This window comes from Trematomus bernacchii, unplaced genomic scaffold, assembly GCF_902827165.1.
Source record: "Trematomus bernacchii unplaced genomic scaffold, fTreBer1.1, whole genome shotgun sequence".
NCBI lineage: Eukaryota > Metazoa > Chordata > Actinopteri > Perciformes > Nototheniidae > Trematomus > Trematomus bernacchii.
In genome coordinates this window covers 19,017,876-19,044,667 of record NW_022987564.1, presented here as the reverse complement: position 1 = coordinate 19,044,667, position 26,792 = coordinate 19,017,876, and the positions used below count along the sequence as shown (strand labels likewise).

The following is a 26,792-nucleotide window of genomic DNA, read 5'->3' as shown; positions in this document are numbered from 1 at the left end:
AATCAACACTGCTCTGCACACTTGCTAAAGAACATTTGTGAGGAAATCTCAATTCATTTGTAGGGCTGCGTGAGTATGGCCAAAAGTATGGGAGTAAATCTCACTGTAAACTATTTAATCATCACCAAATTCTGTGTGTTATTATGACCGATCTTAACTCAGCTTTATGCAGACATACATTTAGCATGGTGTACAGGGCCGGTTTTTGTCGCCTAGGGCGCCAGATCTGGGGGGGCGCTGCGCTGGCAGCTCTGGGAGTTTTAGAGTTGTACCCCCTAGATCTAGTCTCTAGTAATTGTGTGCTTAAAGTGCACCAGATTGAAGCATTTTACTTTACATTTTCAAACCTTTCTTCCCGGGGGCCATACCCCAAGACCCCCCTAGAGGATGTGACGTCCACACCCCAATTAAAACATGTTCATACAATACTGAATACATTTTAAGCTTTTTTATGTATATTACCTATGTCAATAAGTTTCTGTTTTTGTAGTGTATTTATCTTTTGTAGAGATTTGTCATTTATTTTTTTATATATTCTATTGTGTATTCCTTGGATACTTTTATCTTTTCTACTAAACGAGGGGGGGCTGGGGGCGCCAACTAAAATCTCGCCTAGGGCAGCAAATTGGTTAGAACCGGCCCTGATGGACACGCACGCATGCATGCACGCACGCACGCACGCACGCGTATTTTTATTATTTTATTATCTTTGCTTTGTAATGCCTGTTGTAAAATGCCATTATATAATGTGTTTTTACTGTATTTATTCATAAAAAGTCTTTTCATTTGTTTTGTAAAGCACTTTGAATTGTCGCGTACAGAAAAGTGCTATATAAATAAACTTAACACTTGCCTTGCCTTGCCTTGCCTATATTAAGAACGAGAGATGTTTTAACATATGGCTTAAACAAATGACAAATGAGCGAGGGTGATGACGTCAGAGCATCGTCCTATGTGCCGGGGCTGAGCCCCGGACAGCCCCAGCCCAATTTAACCCCTGAGTACAGGCCACAGATTACAGACAGATCTCATTACCCTCATAAGACTTGTCACAATTCGTTGTGATAATCACACAGTTGCCCTTTTCTGAGGCTCATTTTCTGTCTGAGCCAACTTGTCCAGCTGTGCCTTCAGTTCACTTGCTTCAGGTCGATCCTCTGGCTTCTCATGCAGCATTTTCTTGATGATTAGGTTCTGCAACAAAAAAACACCTTTAACTGAGATCTGTGTACAAACACTATTGTGTTGCCATGCTATATAATAACAGTTCTAACAAAAAAAAACTTAGATTGCTATTTTCTAAAATACTTTATTTGTTCTGCTTGTTATTAGTATAAACAGCAGCAGTTATGTTTAAGTCCCCCACCTATAGAGATGGACAGCTGTTGTAAAAAAAGTACTGCCTCATGTGGGAGGTAATTTACTGCGGATCATAAGAACATTGTAATATACCTCTTCTTGGAAGGCCCGTGAAAAGTTTGTTGGGAGAATCTGTTTTCTTGCATTTTTTAAAACCTGGTATTCATGCAGTGATAAAAGGATGAAAGAACATGTTAGTTAGCCCGAATCAAACGAATAATTCAACAACAATTGAGTTGAATGTTGCATATAAATACAAGAGAAAAGCCTAAAAAATATGGTAACATTGTGGTGGCAAGTCTTTGTCTGTATACTTCACCTCTCCTCTTTCATGGCCAGAAGAGACTTTCCACAGGAGTTCCAAGTATATCAACCCCAGAGCAAATATGTCCACTTTTCGATCATAGGTCTTCCCCACCTTTTGTGAAATAATAAAAACACAGAATTGCCTGATGTTATACTAATATAACTCATAGGGAAAGATTAGCAAGTCATGCTGGCTTCAAGTTCTGTTTCATGGCTTATGCATGTAGATACACTTAATTCACAGTTTGTTCTATTGGCAATAAAGTTCTTACATATTGTATCTCACTTGTACTGGATTCGTATTTAGTAAGATGTGTAATTTCTACTTTATCTTTCATATTTGTATGCATGCTTCTTAAATTCATATTAAGCTACCTTTGGCTCTTTACCTGCTGTAACAAATGTACATTTCCCCTCTGTTGGATGAATACAAGTATTCTGATTCTGATTTTTCATTGTACAGCTCTGATTGCCAACAGTAAGAAAGGGTTTGGCTGGGATAAATAAACAATAGAGCATAGAGTGGTGCAGTGATGTTGTATTTTCTTAGGCCCATCCAAATGTGAGCATCCAAGGGCTTCCTCAACAAAAGCAATGTGATTTTTGCTTAGAGTCACCTCCGCTTAGCTGAAGGAGGACTCATGTCCGCGTGATAAAGTCTAGTAGTTTATGTAGTCACTTGTTAGCAACCACTATCTCTATGACACATACAAGCTTTCAACCTTCACCAGTGGGGAAATTACTGATGTATTTTCTGTCGTAGAACAAAACGTGTTCAACATCTTTTTACTTCGAGGCGAGGGAACCGGAAATGGTAAAAAGCGAACTAATTTGCAGGTTTTAGGAGTCTTTCCTGCACCGCTCTATTGTGCTAGGCATATATAGTAATAGTTACTAAAGGTATAGTTGAAAAATAATTAGTCCACCTAATTAAAATCAGTCGAACGACATATTTGTTCAAATGAATACAGAAGAATTAAGAGTTTTTGCCAGAATAGACCATCTCACTTGTTCAGGGGCCATGTACGATCTGGTTCCTCTGTTCTCTGTTCTGTCCATCAAAGGGTCATCATCTCTGGTGACCAGACCAAAGTCACCAATCTTCACTTCTTTATCATCCAGTCCAAACAGGATGTTCTCAGGCTTCACAGAAAGAAAAATAATTGAAACAAATGAACACATGAGCAATACAATTAGAAGCTTGAAAAACTGTACTTAAGGGCTAAACCAGCATTATATCTTTAACCACATGTGGCTCACATTCAGAAGACTGTTCGATTTGATAAGACATCTTTAGGCTAAGATATATTTTATTCTCATTCTAATTGAAATGCCTATTCACAGGTAATATTAGGTGAACTGAAGCTTCTAGCTAAAATAATGTCTTGTGCTTCGAGCATTTCGGGGCAGGATCTTGCCTAATACTTTTGAAATAATCATGGTGTTATTGTTGTTGAGAGGCAAACGTAGTACCCTAGTATCTTTATGACTGGATTGCACAAGGGTCACTGGTTTCCAAGAGAGGTCTGATTGTATAGAAGTTCATAGAAAAATGAGCCTGCTTCGCATTGATGTACTACCTCAGTAAATATATTCCTGATGACTTTATGGATTTGATTGCTAGTTTTAAAGGTGGGGTATGTAATTTTGGAGAAACCAGCTTGAGTGCGCTAGAATTTGAAAATACACAGCTGGAAAAAATCTGCCACTTCCTTACAGAGCCCCTCCTCCAACACACAGGGACGCGCACATGACCAATGAGGGCATGAGATAAGTTTGTGCACAAATGGAAGGCTGACAGGCAGGTAGGTCATCCAGTTATTTTAGCCAGGCCGGCTAAAATGATTGGTCGTGCTTATTACAGTTTTGTTTTTTTAATGTATTTATTGTCAAAGCATTTCATATATTCATTGCTATCGGGATGTTAAGAGCATTCCATGGAATATAACAAAAAGTGTTTCTGAAATAAATTACATACCCCACCTTTAAGTCTTCTTCAATACAGAATGATGTTCATTTAGTAAATGATGACCCCATTTACAGCAGCCTATGCTTTAGGGCCTGGCTTATTCTAACATTTTGGTGTCCTAATAATGGCTTGTTATTCTACCAATTATTTTGTTACACTGCAGTCTGGTCTCACCTTTAGGTCTCTGTGGATGTGCCCCTTGGAGTGAATATATTCGACTCCACTGACTATTTGCTGAGCAATGGTTAGACTTTCTTGTCTTCTCTTTGTGTCTTGCAGAGACTGAGTGTTCTTCTCATGAATCCATTCCTTAAGTGTTTTCGTTTTGCATAACTCCATCTGAATATAAAGGAACTTTACAGATGGATCATCTGTAGACCTAGAAAGACAGAAGAAAAACATTTATAAAAATACTCTCCTCTGACTTAAAGGTAGACTTGAGTCTTATAGAGGCATATATACAATTCAGAATATTGAATATAGCAGTAAAATACTACTTGAAATGATAAGATATAGTAATGAGCAATAAGGTGTCTTCTCTGTGCGTTGTAATCCAAGCTTCTCTGTTCTTTGGTTTATTGCTGGGATAGCTACGAGTGCCTGTTAGTACCTGTTATCTATGGACTTACGTTACCTCTGATAAAGGTTTCCCAACCATAGACTGTATAGTCCCAACATGGAAGCGTTACACCCACCCTCCACTTTCCCTCTTCGAGTAATACTGTTAGCTCTGTCAGCTCCTTTGCTATAGTTTGCACTGCTAATGCTGTTTGCTAATGCTGTTAGCACCATTAGCAGCTAGCCGTCGGCTCAACAATCCCCATGTCGAGAGCTGTGTTCATAATTCCTGGCCCTGACTCTGAATGAAAGATATGCTTTAAATGCTATATATATATTGCCTGTTTAAGGTTAGGACGTGGACATTACTGGGTATCGCTGTAACTGCCAGCTGAGCTTCCAGCTGAGATGTCGTCTTGGTATCTTGTATTCTCGATCCAACAATTGAAGTATCTGATGACATTATGGTGGAGGAGCTCTGATAATGTCACCACCTCTCGAAAAGCGTTCCTGATCCAAACGAGAACAACCATGGAATCAGTAAACAAAATATGTACATACATACTGCATAATGCAGAGTTGAAACTTACTGCATACTTACTTGTCACTGCGTACAATCTTTACAGCATAATACTTCTCCTCTAGTTTACGCCTTGCTTTGTAAACCCAACCGTAGGCTCCACTGCCAAGATACTCAATGGGATCAAAGTCTGAAGTAAACATGCTTTGTGATGATGCCTCATGGGACTCCCTAGGGGAATACAAGGATAGACACGTGTACAGCTTTCTCTGTTATATCATCTTCTGCTATAATCACAATACCGCCAAATTCCAACATGTATCCTCCCTTTTTATCTTTGTTTATTTCCATGTCACATGATTCAGGCGAGAATAAATTCTTAGTAACTAAGAATGACACATCAGAGGATGCGCTGCGGGAACTTTCTAGCTGTGTTTCGCAGCAAAAAGTGTAATTATTCCAAACTTAAATCTTTTTCAGACATTGCAGGACAAAGGCCCCACTTTGTGGCTCCCTGCTGTGAAGTCAAAGTGCCTTACAGTGGAGTTGGTGATGGTGATGGTGATGGTGATGGCGGTGCACCATCCTCCGACAGTGTTGATCTGACAGACACCTGAAATGCAAGGAAAAGGTGTGTTAGACATCATCTTGGGGGGAAAAGGCCATTGCCTGGAATACAAATAATACAATTAATTTCATCCACCAGAAAAAAATAAACGTCTTGCTTGATTGTTTTATGCAAAGGTAAATAAAAGCTGTACAGCAGCTGACTAAAGCACCAGGAAATATAAACTACCCTTGAGTGCCAGTTTAGTAGGTGCACTTTACTAGAACTGTGTTAGACTGCATTCGTTTTATCTGTGTGAGCCTAATAAACTGGCAATTGAGTGTATATTTCATGGTGAAGTACAACAATATAAAATACCTTGCTGTCCCAATCCATCTGTTCTTTAAGAGCAGGCCAGGCAAGTCGAGCTGCATTTTGTCGGGCTTCTTTGACTGTCCTACCTTCAGCCACAGGGTACTCCTTGTTGTCTATTATTAATCTGTAGAAGAATCTGTTTGTTTTTTTAAAGATGGAAATAGTTTAGATCAGAATGTTAAAATGTTAATGTTGTTTAAAGATCTCCTATCATGCTATTTTTAGGCATATATTATGGGTCTCAGATATATACAAATATATAAAAAACATGCCTATGATGTGTTTTGCTCAAAATACCAAACAGTTCATGCATTTTAGACATCCCTCATATCCCTCTGGTTCAGTCCTGTTAGAGAATGGCTGATTCTGGGTCAGTAGCTGCTGGCCCCGCCCCCTTTTGAGCATGGCAAGGCAAGCAGTGAGGTCTCCTCTCTGCCTGCAGATACTCAGCTAAATGCTGCCGTGATGAAACGCCATATCATGTTCCAAACCACTTCAAGGATTATTTCTGAAACAGTATGAAGCTCAAATGCTTTTTTTCTTGCGGGTTTACTACAAGGTGAGTTCCTTTTTTTATTTCCTGCTTTTTTGCAAATACTCTCTCCAGTACAGGTTTGCTCTGAGTGTTAGGATGCTTGCTAATGTAAACAAAGACCATATTACGTCCAAAACACGTCGCGCATTGTTTCTGATAGCGACGTTTCTGATAGGGCCGTGGGTGTAAAGCCAGCCCACATTTCTGATATTACGTCACATCGGCAGCAAATCTGGATCAGCTCCGTTGTACCCCCGTTTTTAGAGATTTGGGTACGGAGGAAAAGAGAGAGGGTTTTATTTTCTGACACTTTGTGAGTTCCCTGACACACCGGGGACACATATTTATGTATAAAAGACATCAAAAAGTGCATTTTGCATGATAGGAGACCTTTAAGACTCACCCCTAGATTCCACCGGGTCCGTCTGCGCCGCGTTACGGCTGCGCCGCGGTTTTGGTCCGGCCTCCTCCGGCGTCATACCCTACCAGGCGCGTTTCAGAAGCATTTCAGAAGCGGAGCGTCTTGCCTGCCGGCTCGCAGTTTTGGTTGATTTGGGCATATTTCCTGGACAGGCTACTTTGTACAGACAAAGTTAATAATAACTGTAATATTCCAGTTATAAACGACATGAATCAAAGATGTGTTGCTGTATTTTAGTGGTAAAAAAATGCATTCATCATCATAATTATTCTATATATATATAATTTACACAGTGCCTGTAAACCGGAGGAGAACGCTGGCATTTCTCCTCCTACTTGAAAGACTACGGAGGGATAGGGTTTGCAAAATTAGTTTGTGTGTGTGTGTATATATATATATATGCTATATATGCTCTGAACGTTCCACTTCCTGCCTGCCTGACATTACGTTACGGCTGCATCGCGTCAAAAATAGGATTCATCCTAATTTTAGAGGAGCCCTGCGCCGAGACGCTTCTGGGACGCTTCTGAACCGTAACGCGCCGTGTGTGGTGGAATAGCACCCATTGACTAGAGTGGCCGCGACAGCCGTGAGCGCCGCGGCGCAGCCGTAACGCGGCCGTAACGCGCCGCAGACGGACCCGGTGGAATCTAGGGGTAAATGTCAATTAAGAGTTACCATAGAGTGTCTGTAGTGTCTATTCAGGTAACAGTGGTTCCGGTTCATACTCACTGATGAATATGAGGTTGACCGTCTCTCCTCACTTCAACGAATGTATGGCGGCATTTTTTTATCATACAGTAGTTGTTAACTAATCCAATGAAATTTTGTTGAGCTGGTGTAGGGTTGTGATTGTCATCTGCAGTCTTGAAAATAAAAAAATACATATTGAGATACAATAGTTCACCCAGAGGACTGTGCCCTGCTGAGTAAGTGACTACCTTTAATAATAGGGGCTTGTTAAAAATAGAGGACAACAAATATTACTGTCGCAACTCATACCTGATGTGTGCCCTCTGACAAGTCTCTCAGGGCATTTTTAGCAGCATCTTTCTTGGCTTCCTTTTTCGTCTTCCCCACACCCTCAGGATAGACTATACCATTCAGGACCACCCTCTGGGTGAATCTGTAGAGCAATTGTCAAAATAATGTTACTCGGGCAGACTTGAAATAATGTTGCTGGAGTTGGGGTGCATTAAGTTACATCTGCACACTATTATTAAGCCTCTACTCCTCCAAGTAGTAGGCGCTAAAGCCCTCTTCAATGGTGATTGTATTAATAAGCGTACATTTAACACAGTATATTTACAAACTCATACTTATTTTTGAGGATCCTATGTTATGCAACCTTTTACCACTATCGCATTTACCTCACCAGAATATACAATTTTTTTAAGATATTACAGAATACAGGTCTTAGCAGGTCTGGATCAGAATAAATGGGACCTATAGCCCAATTGCACCTAACTCAGTTTGGTAAGACAACCTATATTCTGTTATTTAGCCAAACAGATCAACATCATGAAACATAGAAGAAAAAAACATGAGTGAAAGTTTATGCTCAACCTACTTGACTTCCATTCAAATCTATTATGTCACTTCCTGAAAATAATGTCAATTGAATTTGCATGGAACTAATTGACAGAGAGAAAACTTACTTCAGGGAAACAGTAAGTAAGTCACCATCACAATAATTAAACAGTTGTTCCTAGAATATTTTGAGTATTTTATGGGCCTATTGTTTTTGTAGAAGCACTGGGGCCATGGAAAAATCAAAAACATGTACCCCTTAAGGCAGGGGTGTCATCGTGGGCCACATTAGCATTATGGTTGCACTCAAAGGGCCGGTTGTAACTTTCAATCTCAATCTTTATTTATTTATATTGCACATTTAAAACAACCTCAGTTGACCAAAGTGCTGTACAGGGAACACATATAAAATAACACAATAGGAGTAAAATAATAAAACAATAATTAAAAACGAGATAAAAAGCACAATAACTAGAAACATATAAAAACACATACAAATATCAAAATGTTATGTTCGACTAGTATTAAAAGCCTGTGCATGTACATGTATAAAATAATGTATTATATTACATTATTGCTTCTGCATTAGATTATTATTGGATAGGGTAATAGCTTCAAAATTAACCAGGGACGCGGGAAGTCAGTCAGAGTTGGGGGGTGCTAGTGTTTTAATGCTGCCAGTTTGTTGACAGCTTGTGTGTTGATGGGACTTCTCATGCTCCCTAAATGTTTCCCCTGCCTTTCGCCAGTTGTTAAACCCTGCTTTCACAAAACTCCCATCCCTGATCTTGTTTGCACTGACAAGCTTCTTTTCTATGGCAGAGCAACAGAAGAAGCACACCGCATTATCACTTTCTCTTATATAGTGAAGCTTTTTATAGACTGCTTACACTAAAATGCTAACTCAAAAATAGTAACTCAAAATTATTATTATTATTATTTAACATCTTGCCAAGGACAACAGTTGAAAATTAGCCTGCTGGCTAATACTGGCTCATTTACAGCAATGTGTTTTAATGTGCACTGTCCTTTAAATAAATAAACAAACAAACAAATAAAACTTTTGTATTGATTTGTTGAGTGAACTTGTTGGCGTTGCGGTTACAACTCTCCGCCAACAACTCCACGTCCATGTCCTTATTATCAAATGATCGCAAAATAATGCACATTGTTTTTTCTTTAAAGAACTCCTTAAGGCAGGGGTGTCAAACTCAAGGCCCGACTTCATTTTATGTGGCCCGCAAGAGCTCTGAAAGAATATAATACGTTTATTATGGTTGAATGTCGCTTTACAGAAGCACGTTTAAACTACATGTCCCACAATGCATCTCATTTTGAGACATGCACACTGAAGAGACTTGCAATTATTTGCCCTAGACTTCTGCTTTTCACTCAGACGTAGTGAATTACAATTTTAGTACTTTTACCCGTACTTTTCCCGTTTAGTTCCGTTAGTGCCTGGAATTTTGCGTTCACACCAAAAAGAGAACTTAGTTCAGAGAACTTTTACCCCCATTTTTTGTGCCTGCTAGAGAGGTGGGACTATCCTGGGGAGAAAAAAGTACCAATTTCTGATTGGCTGGGCGAATTGTATATACATATATATATATATATGCATATACATATACACATATATATATATATATATATATGTACACAGTGCAATAATTCTTTCATGCTAAATGAAGCTCTGTTGCTTGGATATCACGAGATCCTGTTACAGCGTAATATAAAAGTACATAACGATTGATGTGTAAATTAGCATAATTACTAGCTAACCGCTAGCTGCTAACTGCCGCCTCGTTAATATCAAATCCATCATAATAACAAACCATTACCATGCTGTCATGAACGTGCGGTGCTGTTACGTGTACGCAAATTGACGTGCTTGATGTGAACGAGCATTTTAGGGGGCATGGTTAAAGTTGCGCATGCGCTATGAGCGCACATACGGGTACTTCTCAGGCATGCCGGGTAATCTGTGACGTTTCGCTCTCTCAAAAGTTGGGCCATTTTATCATCATGCGCAAATGAGCAACTCTCATAGGAATGAATGAGGCCCCGCCTCCCACGCTGTATCCAGGGTTGCGGTCGAATAGTCCATTTAGCTTAGGAACCTTCCTAACGGAGTGAAATGACCCGGAAGTCCCTCAGTGGCAGCCATGATAAGTGCCGTTCGAATTCTCTAAATTAAAAGGAAAGGAGGTTTCAAACTTCCTTTATAACCTCCTTTAGCTTAGGAACCACTGGACCTCCCTAACCGAAAGGAGAGGAGAAAATGCTGCCCCACAATGCCTTGCGGCCGCGGCATTTGCCGTCACACAACAGTCGGCCGTTCACGGAAACAACCGATTATGAACGAGAAATGATATCATGAAAGTTACGGTGCTTATTAAGCATTTTAAAACGTAAGTGGTAAGTTGCCAAAGTGCTTTGTTTTGAACGTTCATCAGTATTATAATCAAAAAGAGAAATATGAACGTTAGTTTTTACTGAAATGATCAATTAAAGTCAACATTTCACTGTCTTTACTGAGCTGTGTGGGGTTTGTTCAACTTTTAAAAGATGTTTGAATGGTGATATACACAGTGATAGATGTTAAGGACTAACGTTTATAATAAATACATTTGTATTGATGTTAAGATATTTTCATACAATCATACGTATTGGGATCATTTGTATTAATGTGGACCGGTGGGAGAGGGTGACGAGCATAAGTTTCACTTTCCTTTTTTATTTCAATTCCAACTTTGGTCATGAAGAATATGTTTCTCTGTTGTCCACGTTCATAAAGCATAAAACAACAGCATCAGAGCACGGTGCAGAGTCTCTAGATGAGTTTACAGTAGTCCCTCGTTCTTATTAAACATCCATGTTGTAGTCCGCTGTATAGAAAACTGTAGTTTCCATAGTTTCCCCACCGCAGCAGGCGCACATTTATGACCTCCGCTGGCGCATCATAAACACGTCGGATAGTGAAAGTGCAGTCGGATTCTCTAAAGTACCGCAGTCTCTTCTCCTAAATCCTTTTGAATTCTCCTATCCACTATCCCTTAACCCCATGACGTTTCACTCCGAGGTCAAGGAATAGACGATAGGGTTAGAACTTGGGAGCTGTTTTTTTGGAGTACTCGACCGCAACCCAGTTCTTATTATAGAGTGGCGAAGTCACGCCCATCTACTTCAGCCCCATGGGACCTTATTTCGGAAAAATTATGTATTGAAGTCAATGGAGAGAGAAAACGTATCTTTCGATCCCGTTTGAATTGTGCCATGAATTACACATATGATGTTTGTCAATCTTAAAAAATAATTTCCATGTCAAAAAAGTCACAGTTTGTCGTAAAACTGTTGAAATATAAGACTATGAAAAATACGTAACTAGGAAGACTACAAATCCCAGAGTCGCGTAAGTGATGTCACAATTGTTTTCCTCCACTAAGCTAAGATCATCGCCATATAGATAGAATCTATCTATATGGCGCTGGCTAAGATAAGATAACTTTAACAAGATGCCTGTGTGCTTAGTACCAGGTTGTTATTATACCAGCAATGGGTCTTGCTCGTTCTTTCGCTTCCCGTCTGATGAAAGGACCAGCAGTGTCTGGATCATGCTAGCTAGTAGCTAGCACGTTAGTTAGCATTACAGCCTTGTCATTTTTATTAGCCTTAACATGAAGTAACATTAAGTAACCCAAAATGTTAAACAGTAAGAGTAGTAGTCATATTTCGTGAACCCTTTGAAGAGTACTGTCACCGGTGTGATCATTCTATAATACACAATTTAAGCCCGGAGGAGAAATGCTAACGCTAGCTTCGATGATCTTCTCTACTTCATGCTATCTGCACAAATGGTTGACATTAAACATTAAAACGACCAGGCAGTTCAGAGAGAATCAAAGGAAGGCAGGCAGGCAGCTTTGCATGACATTCTTCAGGACGTGTTTCATTGTGGAGATAGTGAGGGTAGTCAATCGTTTTGTTGACAAGACAGTAGTGACGGCCATCTTGGTGACGTGTGTTGTTGACCAGAGATGTAGTTCATTGAGCGTTTCACACAAACAAATGTGTTACTTCACAGTTTTACGACACATTTTTTTTTTTTGACTTGCAAAATTATCTTTTAAATTGACAAACATCATATGTGTAATTCGTGGCACAATTCAAACGGGATCGAAAGATAATCTTTCTCTCTCCATTGACTTCAATACATAATTTTTCCGAAATAAGGTCCCATGGAGGTCCACCGGAAGGGGAGGGACTTCGCCACTCTATACATCCATGAGTGAAACGCACCCCAGGGTTGCGGTCGAATAGTCCATTTAGCTTAGGAACCTTCCTAACGGAGTGAAATGACCCGGAAGTCCCTCAGTGGCAGCCATGATAAGTGCCGTTCGAATTCTCTAAATTAAAAGGAAAGGAGGTTTCAAACTTCCTTTATAACCTCCTTTAGCTTAGGAACCACTGGACCTCCCTAACCGAAAGGAGAGGAGAAAATGCTGCCCCACAATGCCTTGCGGCCGCGGCATTTGCCGTCACACAACAGTCGGCCGTTCACGGAAACAATCGATTATGAACGAGAAATGATATCATGAAAGTTACGGTTCAAAACGTATGTGGTAAATTGCCAAAGTGCTTTGTTTTGAACGTTCATCAGTATTATAATCAAAAAGAGAAATATGAACGTTAGTTTTTACTGAAATGATCAAATAAAGTCAACATTTCAGTCTTTACTAAGCTGTGTGGGGTTTGTTCAACTTTTAAAAAGATGTTTGAATGGTGGTATACACAGTGATAGATGTTAAGGACTAACGTTTATAATAAATACATTTGTATTGCTTTTAAGATCTTTTCATAGTTCATACAATCATACGTATTGGGATCATTTGTATTAATGTGGACCGGAGGGAGAGGGTGACGAGCATAAGTTTCCTTTTTTATTTCAATTCCAACTTTGGTCATGAAGAATATGTTTCTCTGTTGTCCCCGTTCATAAAGCATAAAACAACAGCATCAGAGCACGGTGCAGAGTTTACAGTAGTCCCTCGTTCTTATTAAACATCCCTGTTGTAGTCCACTGTATAGAAAACTGTAGTTTCCATAGTTTCCCTACCGCAGCAGGCGCACATTTATGACCTCCTCTGGCGCATCATAAACACGTCGGATAGTGAAAGTGCAGTCGGATTCTCTAAAGTACCGCAGTCTCTTCTCCTAAATCCTTTTGAATTCTCCTATCCACTATCCCTTAACCCCATGACGTTTCACTCCGAGGTCAAGGAATAGACGATAGGGTTAGAACTTAGGAGCTGTTTTTTTGGAGTATTCGACCGCAACCCAGTTCTTATTATACACACGCGGGAAGGGGGGGTGCTGAGGGGGATGCAGCACCCCCATCTGTTGGCGGAGAGTTGTAACCGCAACGCCAAAAAGTTCACTATACAAATCAATACAAAAGTTTTATTTTGAGTTACTATTTTTGAGTTAGCATTTTAGTGTTAAGCAGTCTATAAAAAGCTTCACTATATAAGAGAAAGTGATAATGCGGTGTGCTTCTTCTGTTGCTCTGCTATAGAAAATAAGCTCGTCAGTGCAGACAAGATCAGGGATGGGAGTTTTGTGAAAGCAGGGTTTAACAACTGGCGAAAGGCAGGGGAAAAATGTAGGGAGCATGAGAAGTCCCATCAACACACAGGCCGTCAACAAACTGGCAGCATTAAAACGAACACCGATGAATGCGCTGGTCTCACAAGCTGTGGCTAAAGACCAAATGACTGCATATATGACGTTATTATACAGGGGCCGCCCCTCCCTATACGCAGCAGTGGCCGCTGCGAGGCTCCACTAGCTCCACTAGCTCCACTAGAACCACCACCGCCACCACCGGTAACAAATTATAAATTACTTACTGGTCTGGGCCATCAGGTGGAGACTCCCTGTAGTCCACAGTAAATCCTTTTTTATGTGCGTACTCGTTGAGTCTTCCGACATCATTCCCACTTTCCATCTTGAATGACTTAACCGTCGAATCTTAAATTGCATAAAACTGTGAGAACAAAGTTCAATCTCACAATACTTGTTTATTTCCCATTCCAGCCTTGTCCCTTCTGCAGTCCTGCGTATATCTGTGCTCTCTTTCGATTCAGCTGACTCACAGCGTCGGAGGCGGGGGCTGCATCTCAAGTCGGTTATTTTAATTTCCTCGGTCCGGGAGGAGCGATAATCGAGGAACTACCAGACCATCCTCCGATGAAATCCTCATATACTCGCCCCGCCCCCTTACTGTGTATCGCTCACTGATTGGACGATGCAGCGCATGCACTGATCTGATGCTTCTTGACATGAGAGCAGTTTCCCAGCGGAGTGAAGAAAATACATGAAACTCACGAGAGTCACTCCTCAGTTTATACTGTGTTTTGTTTCAATTAATGTATCATTTAGTTACAAATATGTGATATCTGAACAACGAAGTGGTCAAAAATTATTTTATTCATTTATTGGAAACATTTTCATGATCGCTTTTTTCGTTTTACATTTTCATTTATTGTCATTTCCATTCAGTCAGTCATTAAAGGTGGGGTAGGTAAGTTTGAGAAACCGGCTCGAGATACACTTTTTGTTATATTCCATGGAATGCTCTTAACATCCCGATAGCAATGAATATCTTAAGTGTACAAAAAATCCATAAAAAAATGTCATCTGTGGAAGCCGTAATACTGTAAAAAGTACGACCAATCATTTTAGCCGGCCCGGCTAAAATAACTAGATGGCCTACCTGCCTGTCAGCCTTCCATCTGTGCACAAACTTATCTCGTGCCCTCATTGGTCATGTGCGCGTTCGTGTGTGTTGGAGGAGGGGCTCTATAAGGAAGTGGCAGATTTTCTCCGGTTGTGTATTTTAAAATTCTAGCGATCTCGAGCCGGTTTCTCAAACTTACCTACCCCACCTTTAAGTACTATTTAAAATGTTAATTTGCTACATTTCCACACAAACAAACAAAGTGTGCAATCCAATGAATGTTAATCTAACTGGGTTTTGATGGATAACATATCTCTTTTTCTTCTCTCAATTATTTTATTTCTATTGTGCATTGATATTGAATCAATATTAATCTAACTATTGTTCGTTTATACATTTTAAGAATGGCGTTTATCTTTTTTGAGAATGAGTTCTTATTTTATTTAATGTATTTGGGTCTACAACAGATGATACAAATGTTTATGTCAGTAAATGTGTACTAACAGAGGCGGGGGTGTTTGTGAAAACAACGGGGACAGAGCTGCTGTCAGACGAACAGCTGTGCGGCGTCATCACAAACGGACGTCGCTTCACGTGACGCTCCGGAGGAAAGGACGTCCCATTGCTCTTAAAACTCATTTCCCTGCTTCTCGTGGTTTCCTTGCGTCTCTCCATGCTTCCTTGGTGGGAGGGACTAAACGCAGGGAAACGACGCAAGTGAGGGACGCAAGGATTCCATTTAACCAACCTGAGATGCAGCCCGGGTCTCGTTCTTTCCTATTATATATCCATGCTGCAGAGCCACTATTTCAAGTATACTACGTCATCGAGTGGCGCCGACGCTGACGTAGTATACTTGAAATAGTGGCTCTGCAGCAGGTTTACTCGACATTGAGAAACGGCCTGTGGGTGTTTCTCAATGTCGAGTACGCTTGCTTGGTAGCACATGTCTTCCGAGTCACTTGCTTCAGAAGCGAGGCAAGAATACTTCCTGGCATTCGGAAAACGAAGAGTGGAACAGTCGAGCAAGTGTGCAGGTGTGCGTCATATGAGAGGCCCCGCCTTACATTTTCCGCCACAGATTTAGGGAAATTGGTCCGTGCGCAAAGCATTGTGGGGATTTTAAGACCGCGGAGTCTACACATGTGCAGCCTCGAAATGTCTCGCTACGAAGTACGCCGGGCTCGGTAGAATTCCAAGTATGCTGGACATTGGAACAGTCCTTCGGCGGCACTCGATGACGTAGTATGCTTGAAATAGTGGCTCTGGAGCAGCTTTACTCGACATTGAGAAACACCCCGGAACTGTCCTGAGAGTGGAGGCCTGCAGGCAGACCCCTCTTGCCGTACTTAGTTCCCAGCACTCACTTAGTACCCCCATGGAACTAAGAGCCGATCGCGTTCACACCGGAATAAGTTCCCTGAGGGAAGATTACGCAAATGAAGCCGCTGACGTCACTTCTTCTTCTTCTGCTTTGGGTTTACTGGCAGGTCGCAAACAACTTCACGGCGTATACTGCCACCCGGAGTCCCCGGCCGGGAGTCCCCGGAGTTGGGGACACCTCCTCATCACTCCACCGCTCCTATGTTTTTTTTTGTGTTGCCATAAGTTATTCTCTCTCCGTTGGTGCGCGGGGCTAATGCTAATGCTAATAATGCTAATGCCAGAAAATACAATGGCGGCTTCAAAAAACCTTTCAGAGTTTTACGGGGCGTGGTTTGCAATTCGCCCAGCCAATCAGAAATTGGTACTTTTTTCTTCCCAGGATAGTCCCACCTCTCTAGCAGGCACTAAAATGGGGGTAAAAGTTCTCTGAACTAAGTTCTCTTTTTGGTGTGAACGCAAAATTCCAGGCACTAACGGAACTTAACGGGAAAAGTACGGGTAAAATTACTCCGGTGTGAAAGCGCCTATTACAGCTACTCCCACACAACAATATAAAAATAGAGAAAATATAAGAAAAATAGAGCCAAAAAATGATATTAAAATACTTGCATTATGCTATAATGTATAACACTTTATAAAATAATAATGAAAAATGGGATCCATCATTAAGTGTTTTAAAATGCTAGTTTAAATAGAAGTTAAAAAGTTCTAGTAAAAGAAAAAGATCACAGTAAGAAGGGAGAAAAAAGAAAAAAAAGTAAAAGATTAAAAAAAGCAACTGCTACATGCGCAGTCGCAGCATGCACAATTTACAAATAATTGATCAATATAATTAAGGGGAAAATCATAGACAAATCTTCCTCCACAAGTGAAGGGATCATTACAGCAGTTGATAGCTCAGTTTATTACACACCAACAAGATAAATACTCAAGCACGGACAAAACAGGAAATGATCAACTAGTGTACACAGAGATATGAGGACAGAGATGTAAAGCTTCATTAGTCAATATTAATCACAGAAAGTGAGGATATCGTTGTGCTGTTCCCCGACCCCAAACCTCATTGTTCAGGAATTAATAAAACAGATGTATGAAGTTTTTCTCCAGTTGGTTGTGTTTTTTCTCCCAACCATTTTCACAATTGTCCATTCTCCATTATGTTCTGCTAGGTGTCTTGATCACATCCCTGAGACAGTGAGGGGACCATCCTCAAATCATACTCACTATATAACTTGTCTTACACATGAACTATTCATTTATTTTCTTAACATTTTTAAATCAAAAAGTCGCTTAAATCAAAAGTGCTATCACAGAAGTACTATATGTCTAACCTTTCTTCAATTTGTACCAACATATAACGAAAATGTATTATATCTGCTTAAAACATTGGTAGGTAACTCTCAAAAGAAAATAGATTTAAATATAATCACTTGAATCTTGAACCAAGGAGATACAATTTGACTTACTTCCTGATAAAACGAGAGTAAACCAATGTTTCATGCAAAGCTAATCTTTCAAAATTACGTTTTCTGACTTTTTTCATCATTAAGTGCTACATACATCACAAATTAAACTCAAATGTAATATACCGTAATCCTGCTTTCCATCCTAGCGGACCCAGGCAGAGCTGCGCAGGGGTTTGCTGTTTTCTGTGTGTTGCTATGAATTCTTTATCTGGTTACCAACAATTGTTTTCCAACCAAAGTCTTAAGCCTTCTTTCGTTAAAAATGAAGAGCCTGGCCTTGAAAAGAGCCTCTGACCCGGCTGATGGAGAGAGACGGCGTCCTGCTGGTCAAACACATCCCATAACAGTGAAGTGTCATTTATAGAGTTATTCAGGTTACTGCAGACTTTAAGGGTCCATGCTGGTGTGTTTGAGTGTTCAGTGGCAGTCTACAGAGCAGCCATCTTGCTGGCCTCTCTGACCCCGCTCAGGTAGGCTCCGGTCACAGTCTGAGGGAAGTGTCTGTTGGTGGCCTGGAAACACAAACCAAGAAAACAAATAAACTAAAAACTGTTTTAAAATCTCCGGAAGCCAGAAAGTGACCAAATATCTGACAAAACAATCATGATTCCATTTTTTAGGTAGTTTGAGACCTTTTTAAATAAAGAATGATTAATTCATGAATTGCGCTTTTCTTTTAAATATAGGAAAATATATATACAGAAATAATTATTTTAATTCCATGTTGATTTATTATTTTATTTATTGTATTTATATTTCCACACTCTCTAATCAACATATTTTTTAATTCCTCTTTATATATCCACATATCTAGATATTCTTTCCTTAATACTTTTATAGATGTAGTTTTTTTCCAGCTAAATAGTGGTTCCAGTGTTGCATAGAACAAGGCAACCTTGGAATACTTACAGATAAGATTTATCTTATCTCTAAAAGAAATAGAGGAATAAATAAAACTGGTTAGTTGTCTGATGTGTACTTACCTCTCCAGCAAAGAAGACTTTTCCCTGCACGTCTTCAGCCAGGATGTCGTAGGCCTCTCCGCTCCCCCCCCGTCTTCACAAAGCTGTAGGACATCTGGGACCACATGTCTTTGGTCCAATGTGTCACAAAGAAATGCACCGGCTCTGGGACCTCCTAGGGATGACAGACAGTAAACAGTAATGAAAAACACCCACAAAAAAACACAACTAACTCCGAAACATACTGTTCGTAAAAGGTTATAGGTGTATTTTGTGTTGATAGATAGAATATTTTTTATACCAGGATATATTTTCAGAAGGAATGAGTTTAGTTCCTGGTCCATACAACGCGGCTGTTTTGGGCAAATAACTTTTTGATAGCCCAAGAACTACCAGGGCAGAGGACATTGTCTCCTTTTTAACCATTTAAACATCAGAGTAGCACCTTTTTAAACGTCTAAATAAGTCTAAACCGCAAGCTATTTTTTTCCCAAGTTCAGTTTCTGAGACTATTTGGTTGAAAAAGGACTTTGCATGCGTAAGTAGTATTTTCATTGTTTCATTACCTGCTCTTTGAAAAGTTCCCTCAGGACCTTCATGCACTCATCCACCACCTGCTTGTCCTCCATGTCCCGCACAGCAGCCACAGCTTCACCAGTGATGACCGACATGAGGACAGCCTGCTTCCCCTACACACACATACACACAGAAACATAAACAAATATTTCTCCTGTATTTGGGATTGTAGTCAGACACCAGTAGCTAACACCAATTTTCCCAGATAGAAACATATTACCGGTATGTGTAATTTCTGACAGGAGTGTAAAGTTAGAAGACATTTCGAGTTACTCATGTAAGGAAATTCCCGATTATTCCAACAATGGATATCCACAATGATCACCTTAGTGTGGATATGTTATATTCACAATACAGAATAAAATCCTATGTTCTCTCATCCATAGTAGAGGTGTAACATGTTGTCTTGCTTTGTGAATGAAATTGAGTATTAACAGACCTGAGGCTCCATGTCGTAGAAGACACTGAACATGCCTCTCTTGTCTGGACTGGGTGGGATGTGACCAAAGTAGTCCGCCCCTTGGATTCTGTTGTCCCAGAACCTGTACGGGAACTGAAGAGCGATCTGGAAGAGGTTCGAAAATTGCATTTTAGCATCTAAAAAGAAGCAAATCTTTGATATTTAGCCTTAAACTTACTTGCTTTACTTACAACACGCATAAGAAATGTTATTACCTTTTCTATGATGCCGGCTCCCAGACTGTGGATTGCTTTCAGTTTCCTGTCAGGGAGCGGAGGGTTGAACTGAATCATGTTCTTCTGCAGCAAAGTCAATGGGACTGTAACAAGCACCTGCAAGAGATAATTACAACAGGGTGGTCAGCAATGAATTATAGATGCACTTGGTAGACTAAACTGAAATGTAATCTCACAAAAACTGTTTAATTTCACACTTATATACAATAAATGGGTTGACATTTAAATAAAGATTCCATAATGCAATTTACATTTAGATTTTCTCTACTAGTATGGGCATTTCTCTGTAAAAATTAAGCAAAAAATGGAAAATCTAATAGATATTTTAATTTCAATGACTATGTCTGCTTTATAGCATTTTTAGATACTTCGTTTAAGTAAGAATCGGAATTAAATTGAATAATCAGTTTACATTTGTTTAGAATTTGTATATAAAAAATGTATTTACAGTAGGCCTTTACTTCCACAAAAAGCCATTTTATATTTTATTTTCACAGACGAACCATGCTTCAAGGTGGACAATATCCAAATGTTAATTATAATTGAAAAGCATTCGCCAAATTTCATTTACATTTACAGAGGGTATATTGGATACATCCACATTTTCTGAGTGTATATATGTTGCCCGAAAAGGTCTTGAAATGATGTTATCTATTTTATAACATAAATTAAGATGTTTCTACCTTCTGTGCTGTCCACTGTGAGCCATTGGAGGAGGTAACTTTGACAACATCACCTGAATATTCAATGGCCTGAACCTGGAATGGAACAAGAAAACGTAGAGCTGATTTAGATTTATAACATTGGTATTTGTCTCTGTAATATTCAGCGCAGTTTAAAGAAGGTAAAAATAGGAGCTGGAGTCAAAAAGAGTGAATCACGGACCGGGCACTTGGTGCGGATGTCGAGGCCGTCGGCCAGCTTGTGCAGTAAAGCAGAGTAGCCCTTGGTGAGTAAAGTGTGGTCTCCTGAGAACTGGGCAAAAAACTCATTGTGGTCCCAAGATCTTGCCGATACCTACGAATAAAAACATATATAATGAAAACATTTGTATTGCAATTCCTTTGATGACACAACATCAAAACCCACTTAAACAAAATGTCACAAAAGGTGCAGAACGCAGCAATGTCAACAGGGTTTCCTTTCTGCAATTAAAAAGGTCTTGATAAAAAAAAACATGTATATATTGCGGATATTTTCCTGAACAAAATCTCAGACAGACACATGCAATGTTGTTATTATCTTTGTTGGCAAATCCATTTCTGATTCTGCAAGGGCAGGAAAAATGTAAGATATGTTCAACAAAAAGTGTTTGTTTTAATCACAGGCAATAGTCCTATTTCTGTGTTGTTGTCAACTTGTATTTATTTAATTATTTATACTAATATGGACCTGTGTGTCTGGAGATTTCTTTTATTTCAATTGAATAAATCAGTTGTAATTATCTTCATTAAAACATCTTAAAATATGGTAATAACTGACACTTAACATTATAAAACAAACTTAAAAACTCTTGCAGCTGTTCATTGTGTGAGTTTCCCACACCTGGTCCAACGTGCTTCCACAGGCGAACTCCAGGTTGCTGAGATGAAACTGAAGCACCTTCTCCTCCAGCTCACTGAACTGGATCCCCGACTCCTGGAGGAAGTTCTTCTTCACTTCCTTGATCTTTTCTGTAGAGATCAAATGCACAAAACTAAAGGTCAAATATCTCGAAATGTACCTCTTTTTCTTAGCATATCTTCCTTCTGACTTGCATTGCACATTTTTACAAGTATGAACTGGCCATGAAACAAGCTGGTTAAGCCCAAAGTCAGGCCGCTTAAATGGAAATGTAAATACATTTAATTATTTGAAAATAAGGCCAAATATAAAGTGCAAAGTAAGACAGTACATTTCAAAATAAATAGATTTTTTCTTTTTATAATTTTTTGTACAAGAGTTTCTTCCTTCCCTCGCATCGTTCTGATTGTTGAGCTGTTTGTACCACTCATTAAAGTTGCTTTGCGGGACCTCACACATTAAATGAAAACACTCATGATCAGCACCTCTCAGGGGCGTGTCCTGGTTCTGAGACTTGTCCTTCCTCCACTCTGACACCACGTCCAGGATGGCGTTGAAGTGGAAGTCCATGCGCTTGTCGATGGCGGGGTCTGTAACCTGTCCCCCTTCTTGGAAAAGGTCACAGCGCTCTCCCAGTTTGTGCATCTTGATGCCCATCTGAAACACAAACATCCTGGAGTCACGTACAAAGATGTCACAAGACAGTGTATATATCTACTTCAAACAGACTTAAGATACGTTTTAATACACACCAGAAATATGTGGAATTATTGACTGCCTATTGAGCTCTTACTAAAATCGTACCTGTTCAGACATCAGGGCGATGGGGTTGTTCACACAGCCGTTGACAATCTGAGCTCCTCGGCCTACAGTGACGCCCAGTGAAGTGTCATCCCACACACGGCCTCCAATTCTCTCCCTAGCCTCAAGCACCACCACCTGTAATCAGAGTTAGGAAGTAACTAAGTACTGTACTTAAGAACAATTTTGAGATACTTGTACTTGAGTTTTTTTCAATTTCAGTCAACTTTGTACTTCTGCTCCACTACATTTATTTAATACCTTTAGTTACTTTACAGATTTTGATTAATTGTGTGAAATATAATCGACTCTTAAATCAGACTTTAGTTCCACCTGGAGTAAATTCACAAGCTACCCTGTAGTATACAAAGTAATTAAAACTAGCTGCACCTTTACCAGCTATGATAACACTTTAATGATCAATCATTATAAAACATATATATTGTTCTGAAATGGAGCAATCTGCATAATGAATATTTTTTTACTTATGGTACTTAAAGTATATTTTGATGCTCATACTTTTGTACTTTTACTTGAGTAACATTTTGATTGCAGGACCTTTACTTTGAACAAAATGTTCCTACACTCTGGTACTTCTACTTTTACTCAAGTACAAGATCTGAGTACTTTTCCAACTCTGCCTGTAATGACAATGAAGAGTGTAAAGGGGCAGCACTGTACCAAGCAGAGAGGGTAAATCAGGAGCTCTGAGAAGATGTGCGACACACATTTACTAGTTACCTGAGTGCCAAAGTTTTGCAGCTGCCGTGCTGCAGCCAGTCCTGAAGCCCCGGCACCGACGATGATAACATTTTTCTGCAAGAATAATAAAACATGAGAAGGCAAAGAAATGTTTTTACATGAGATTGCAGTGTCATGATGAGCTGAAGATGAGGAAACTAACAGTGTAGTGTCTCTCAGGCAGCAGAGGCGTCTTCACTGCCAGCACGCCGGTGTTGATGAGGCCCTTCCTGGTCATGAAGTGGAGCACCCGGTCCATCTCCTGCACGCAGCGCACACGCACCAACCCCCGCACAATGATGTGGAGGGCACATTTCTGAGAAGTCAGCACCTCCTGAAGAAAAATACGAAAATGTTTGCCATTTATGAGAATGTGACTTTGCTTTTTTATTTGTTCCAGGTCAAAAGCCAAGATGAAAACATGCATTATTTGTGAGTTAGTGTTCTCTGCAGTGTACCTTGCAGTTCTTGTGCCAGGAGGCCAGAATAAGGTTCCGCAGAGCCAAATACATGGTGGGATCACGGGAAAACTCTGGAAACTCGTAAAGCTCGTCCAGCTCCATCATATCCGGCCGCACACACAGAGCCTTGCCACACTCATTGGGCTGGTAGAAGGGCTGGAAGTATGGACACAGGCCTGGAACTGAGGAAACAATCATGATCACTACACCACGATACAAAATGATTTAGGACAATATCTCTCAATCGTAGGCTGTAAGCATAAACAATTTCAGGTGAAATATATTAAATGATCTCTAATGATAGTTCGATGTGTGACAAAGGTTTAGTCATAGCCTTATTTGGTAAAATGGTGGATAGCTGGAGATCGTTCACATATATTTTGGGAATGTGTGCAGGGATTTTGGCAAAATGTAAAGTTTTTAAAATTAGAATACTACCCCAAAATGTAACAGGTAAAAGCCAAATATTTATAATGCCCATATTCCATTGATTTCTCAACCATTATAACTGTAATTTGAAGGAGAGAGCTTTCCTGGACTCAATTAGACTGAAACAACAAAACTGCAAAATAAATATTGTCAATTCTTCAGGAAAGATTGACTGAATTTATGTCGTTACGATCTTAGGATGTGAACAAGTGATGAAAAAATTAAGAAAATGTGTGTTGGTTTCATGTTATGAAGCAAAAATTGAAATCAAAGTTCAACTTAAAATAAATCTCTATTCCTCTCACATCCACTGACTCACTTTGTGGCTGCACGGCTCTGCAGTGGTCGGCCCTCAGCTCAGACAGTGACGTGTTGCTGGGGCAACCGGACGGACTCATCCCCACACAGTCAGGGTAATACGCAGCGAGGAACGGGCTGGCTGGACTTTCTTTGAACAACGGCGGCAAAATCAACATTGAATGCCACCAGCTGTCCATCACCTCAGCCACTCTCTGTGAGAATGAAACAGCATCAGATTAAAGGGGATGGAAATACTAAAGTAAAGTAATAGTAGCTTACACACTCTCTTTGTGATAACAAAAACAAAAGTTATAACACACATCCGCAGCTTACCAAGTCCTCTGGTTGGGAGCAATGGTCCGGCCCCTCACTCTGCAGGCAAAGGCACAAAATCAACAAAAAAACAAACAAAGTATATGTCACTTATGAATAGCTGGAGAATTATTTTGCCATTACTTTAATGTTGTTGAACTTCATCCCACAGCGGTACGATGCTGCGAGGGAAGACGTGAGTTGGATCTCCTTGGTCAGCTGACGCCACTTCCTGCAGTCCGGTTTAGTACATTGAACCTGAAAGGAACACATCCCATCAAAGATAAATGTATTTGTGACATGTAGAAGTTAGAAGAAGCAGTTTAAACTGTAAAAGAGGAACCAGGGACGCTGCCTGTGCTTACCCAGAATGGTAGCTGCTGATCTGCCATGAAAGCTTTGAGACTGGGCTCACTTTTCCCATTACTGGTCCACACCTTCTTCCAGGAAGCAAATATCTCATAGCCATCTTTGTGACTGCCAGGGGGGGAAAAGAAAAAAGTAATTTTGTGGCATTAATGCAACAACTCTATACATTTCAACAAATACTGAAACATGTTTATTAAAGGCACAATGAGGAATATTTGTTAGTTGTGGGCACAGGCAGGGCTAAAGGGTCTCTGCAGATACAGAGCACAACACACCATAAGTGGTGATTAAGAAAGATTATTTTGTGGATTATATTAAGCAAATACTACTCATTGTTCCTTTAATGTTATGCGAGGAGTTGTTCTGTCAACATTACCTTCTGTAGTAGTGATCAAAACATTCGTTGCAAAAATGCTCACCGCACGACAGATGATACCAGCGAGATGTGTATCCATTTTTAGCACACCTGTAAAGACACACATTAAGACAATCTGTGTCCAAATATAAAATAAAAGGGAAAGTTCAGCTGTTTCGAAGAGGGGTTTTATGAGGCACTTACGCATAGTCAGTGTATTTTGGAACATGTTACCTGTCAGATGCACTTGCAAAACAGACTGGGTATGTGGCAGAGCATCCGGCCTTCTCACACTTTCTGTACTTCTTCTCGGACTGGTCGTCTTCCTCCTCTGTGTCTGTGGCTTTTCTTTTGCTCTACAAGAAAGGGAATCCTTGAGATTAAATATCCTGCAATTTGGCTTGGCTTGGATATATTAAGTCCTAGTGTACTTATTGGTCAAATGAGTATCCACCTGAAAAACAAAGGCATACAACAATAGAAAAACATATATATTTTGCAGTTTACCTGTCCAGGTGGTGGATTGTTGGTGCGCTTCACCCGGACATTGCTCTGCCTTCCAGAGGAGCGCAGGGTCTGGCTGTCCCCCGGCGATTCCCCGGAGCTCCTCTTCTTTCCTCGCCGGGCCCCAGAAGCATTTCCAGAATAGTCTAAACAAAAGTGACAAAATAGCAGAATACCTCATTAGGTCATTTTCTTGTTACATGTATTTATTTTTAATTAGTTGAATGTTTATTTGAGTACTTTTTGTAATTTCAACATACTGTTTTAAGATTATTTTTAATTTTTCAGAATAAAAATCATCTTGTCCTTGATGCTTATGTTTACTTTTAAACTTGTAAACTCATGTCATGAAAAATATTATGTTGTCATTGTTTTTATTTATTATATAGCATGTTTGTTTGTTATGTATTTTTGGTATGAACCACCAAATCATTCTTAAAATGAAAGTTAAGTGAAATGTAGGCATGCAATAGCTTAAATGGGAGAAAAAAAGCAACACATATAGGCATAAAGAATGAAGTAATCTAGCCACCAGAACAAGCTGTCACTATATTAGAGTATATGCTAAAAATACAGGTATTGCAAATATCAGGTGATACCAGTGCAGGTATTGCAGATGTAAGATGATTAAAAAGTATTTACATGAACAGTGCACGAATAATAATTAGCCTACTATGGATAGTATAAAACACAAATGAAAGGTAAACATAAGAACACTTCACATTGGGCCTTGTTGAAAAGGCTGTTATAACGTGACATTAACATGCTGTATCGTATTTAAGAAACAAACTAACACATTAAAGCGAATGAAACACGAGGTTAAATTGTAAGTATACACAGCAAATATGGGGACAAATAAGCAAGCTCTTTAAACCTGCCACACAATGTCCGCCTGTCACATTTATAGCATGTAGGCTAAATGCTAACTGCTATGACCACTGACCTGCATCCGACAGCATGGCTGACTGCGGTGCTTCCTTAAAACCCGGTGATTTATTGACGTTTATGTCAGTTT

The 26,792-nt window shown here is 39.8% G+C and overlaps 2 protein-coding genes across 2 annotated transcripts; both read right to left on the bottom strand.

Annotated features, from left to right (window-relative positions):
* Positions 1-925: 925 nt before the first annotated feature.
* On the bottom strand, positions 926-14,291 carry LOC117477550 (interferon-induced, double-stranded RNA-activated protein kinase-like). The gene is made up of 12 exons (XM_034124229.1): positions 14,027-14,291; positions 7,593-7,716; positions 7,323-7,456; positions 5,638-5,770; positions 5,252-5,325; positions 4,794-4,943; positions 4,562-4,702; positions 3,809-4,013; positions 2,674-2,808; positions 1,679-1,777; positions 1,453-1,515; positions 926-1,194 (listed from the first exon to the last, which is right to left on the bottom strand). Exons 1-12 carry the CDS (start codon positions 14,122-14,124, stop codon positions 1,069-1,071), a joined length of 1,482 nt encoding a protein of 493 aa, XP_033980120.1. The 5' UTR covers positions 14,125-14,291; the 3' UTR covers positions 926-1,068.
* Positions 14,292-17,126: 2,835 nt separating this feature from the next.
* LOC117478216 (lysine-specific histone demethylase 1B) lies at positions 17,127-26,736 on the bottom strand. Its single transcript, XM_034125162.1, is given in 22 exon segments — positions 17,127-18,220; positions 18,692-18,760; positions 18,762-18,845; positions 19,237-19,359; positions 19,686-19,811; positions 19,922-20,038; positions 20,626-20,700; positions 20,828-20,959; positions 21,488-21,615; positions 21,991-22,162; positions 22,310-22,444; positions 23,048-23,122; positions 23,211-23,381; positions 23,506-23,690; positions 24,257-24,449; positions 24,571-24,609; positions 24,694-24,807; positions 24,915-25,026; positions 25,295-25,384; positions 25,508-25,629; positions 25,781-25,923; positions 26,721-26,736. Coding segments are annotated over 22 exon segments (2,505 nt in total). The 3' UTR covers positions 17,127-18,136.
* Positions 26,737-26,792: the final 56 nt, after the last annotated feature.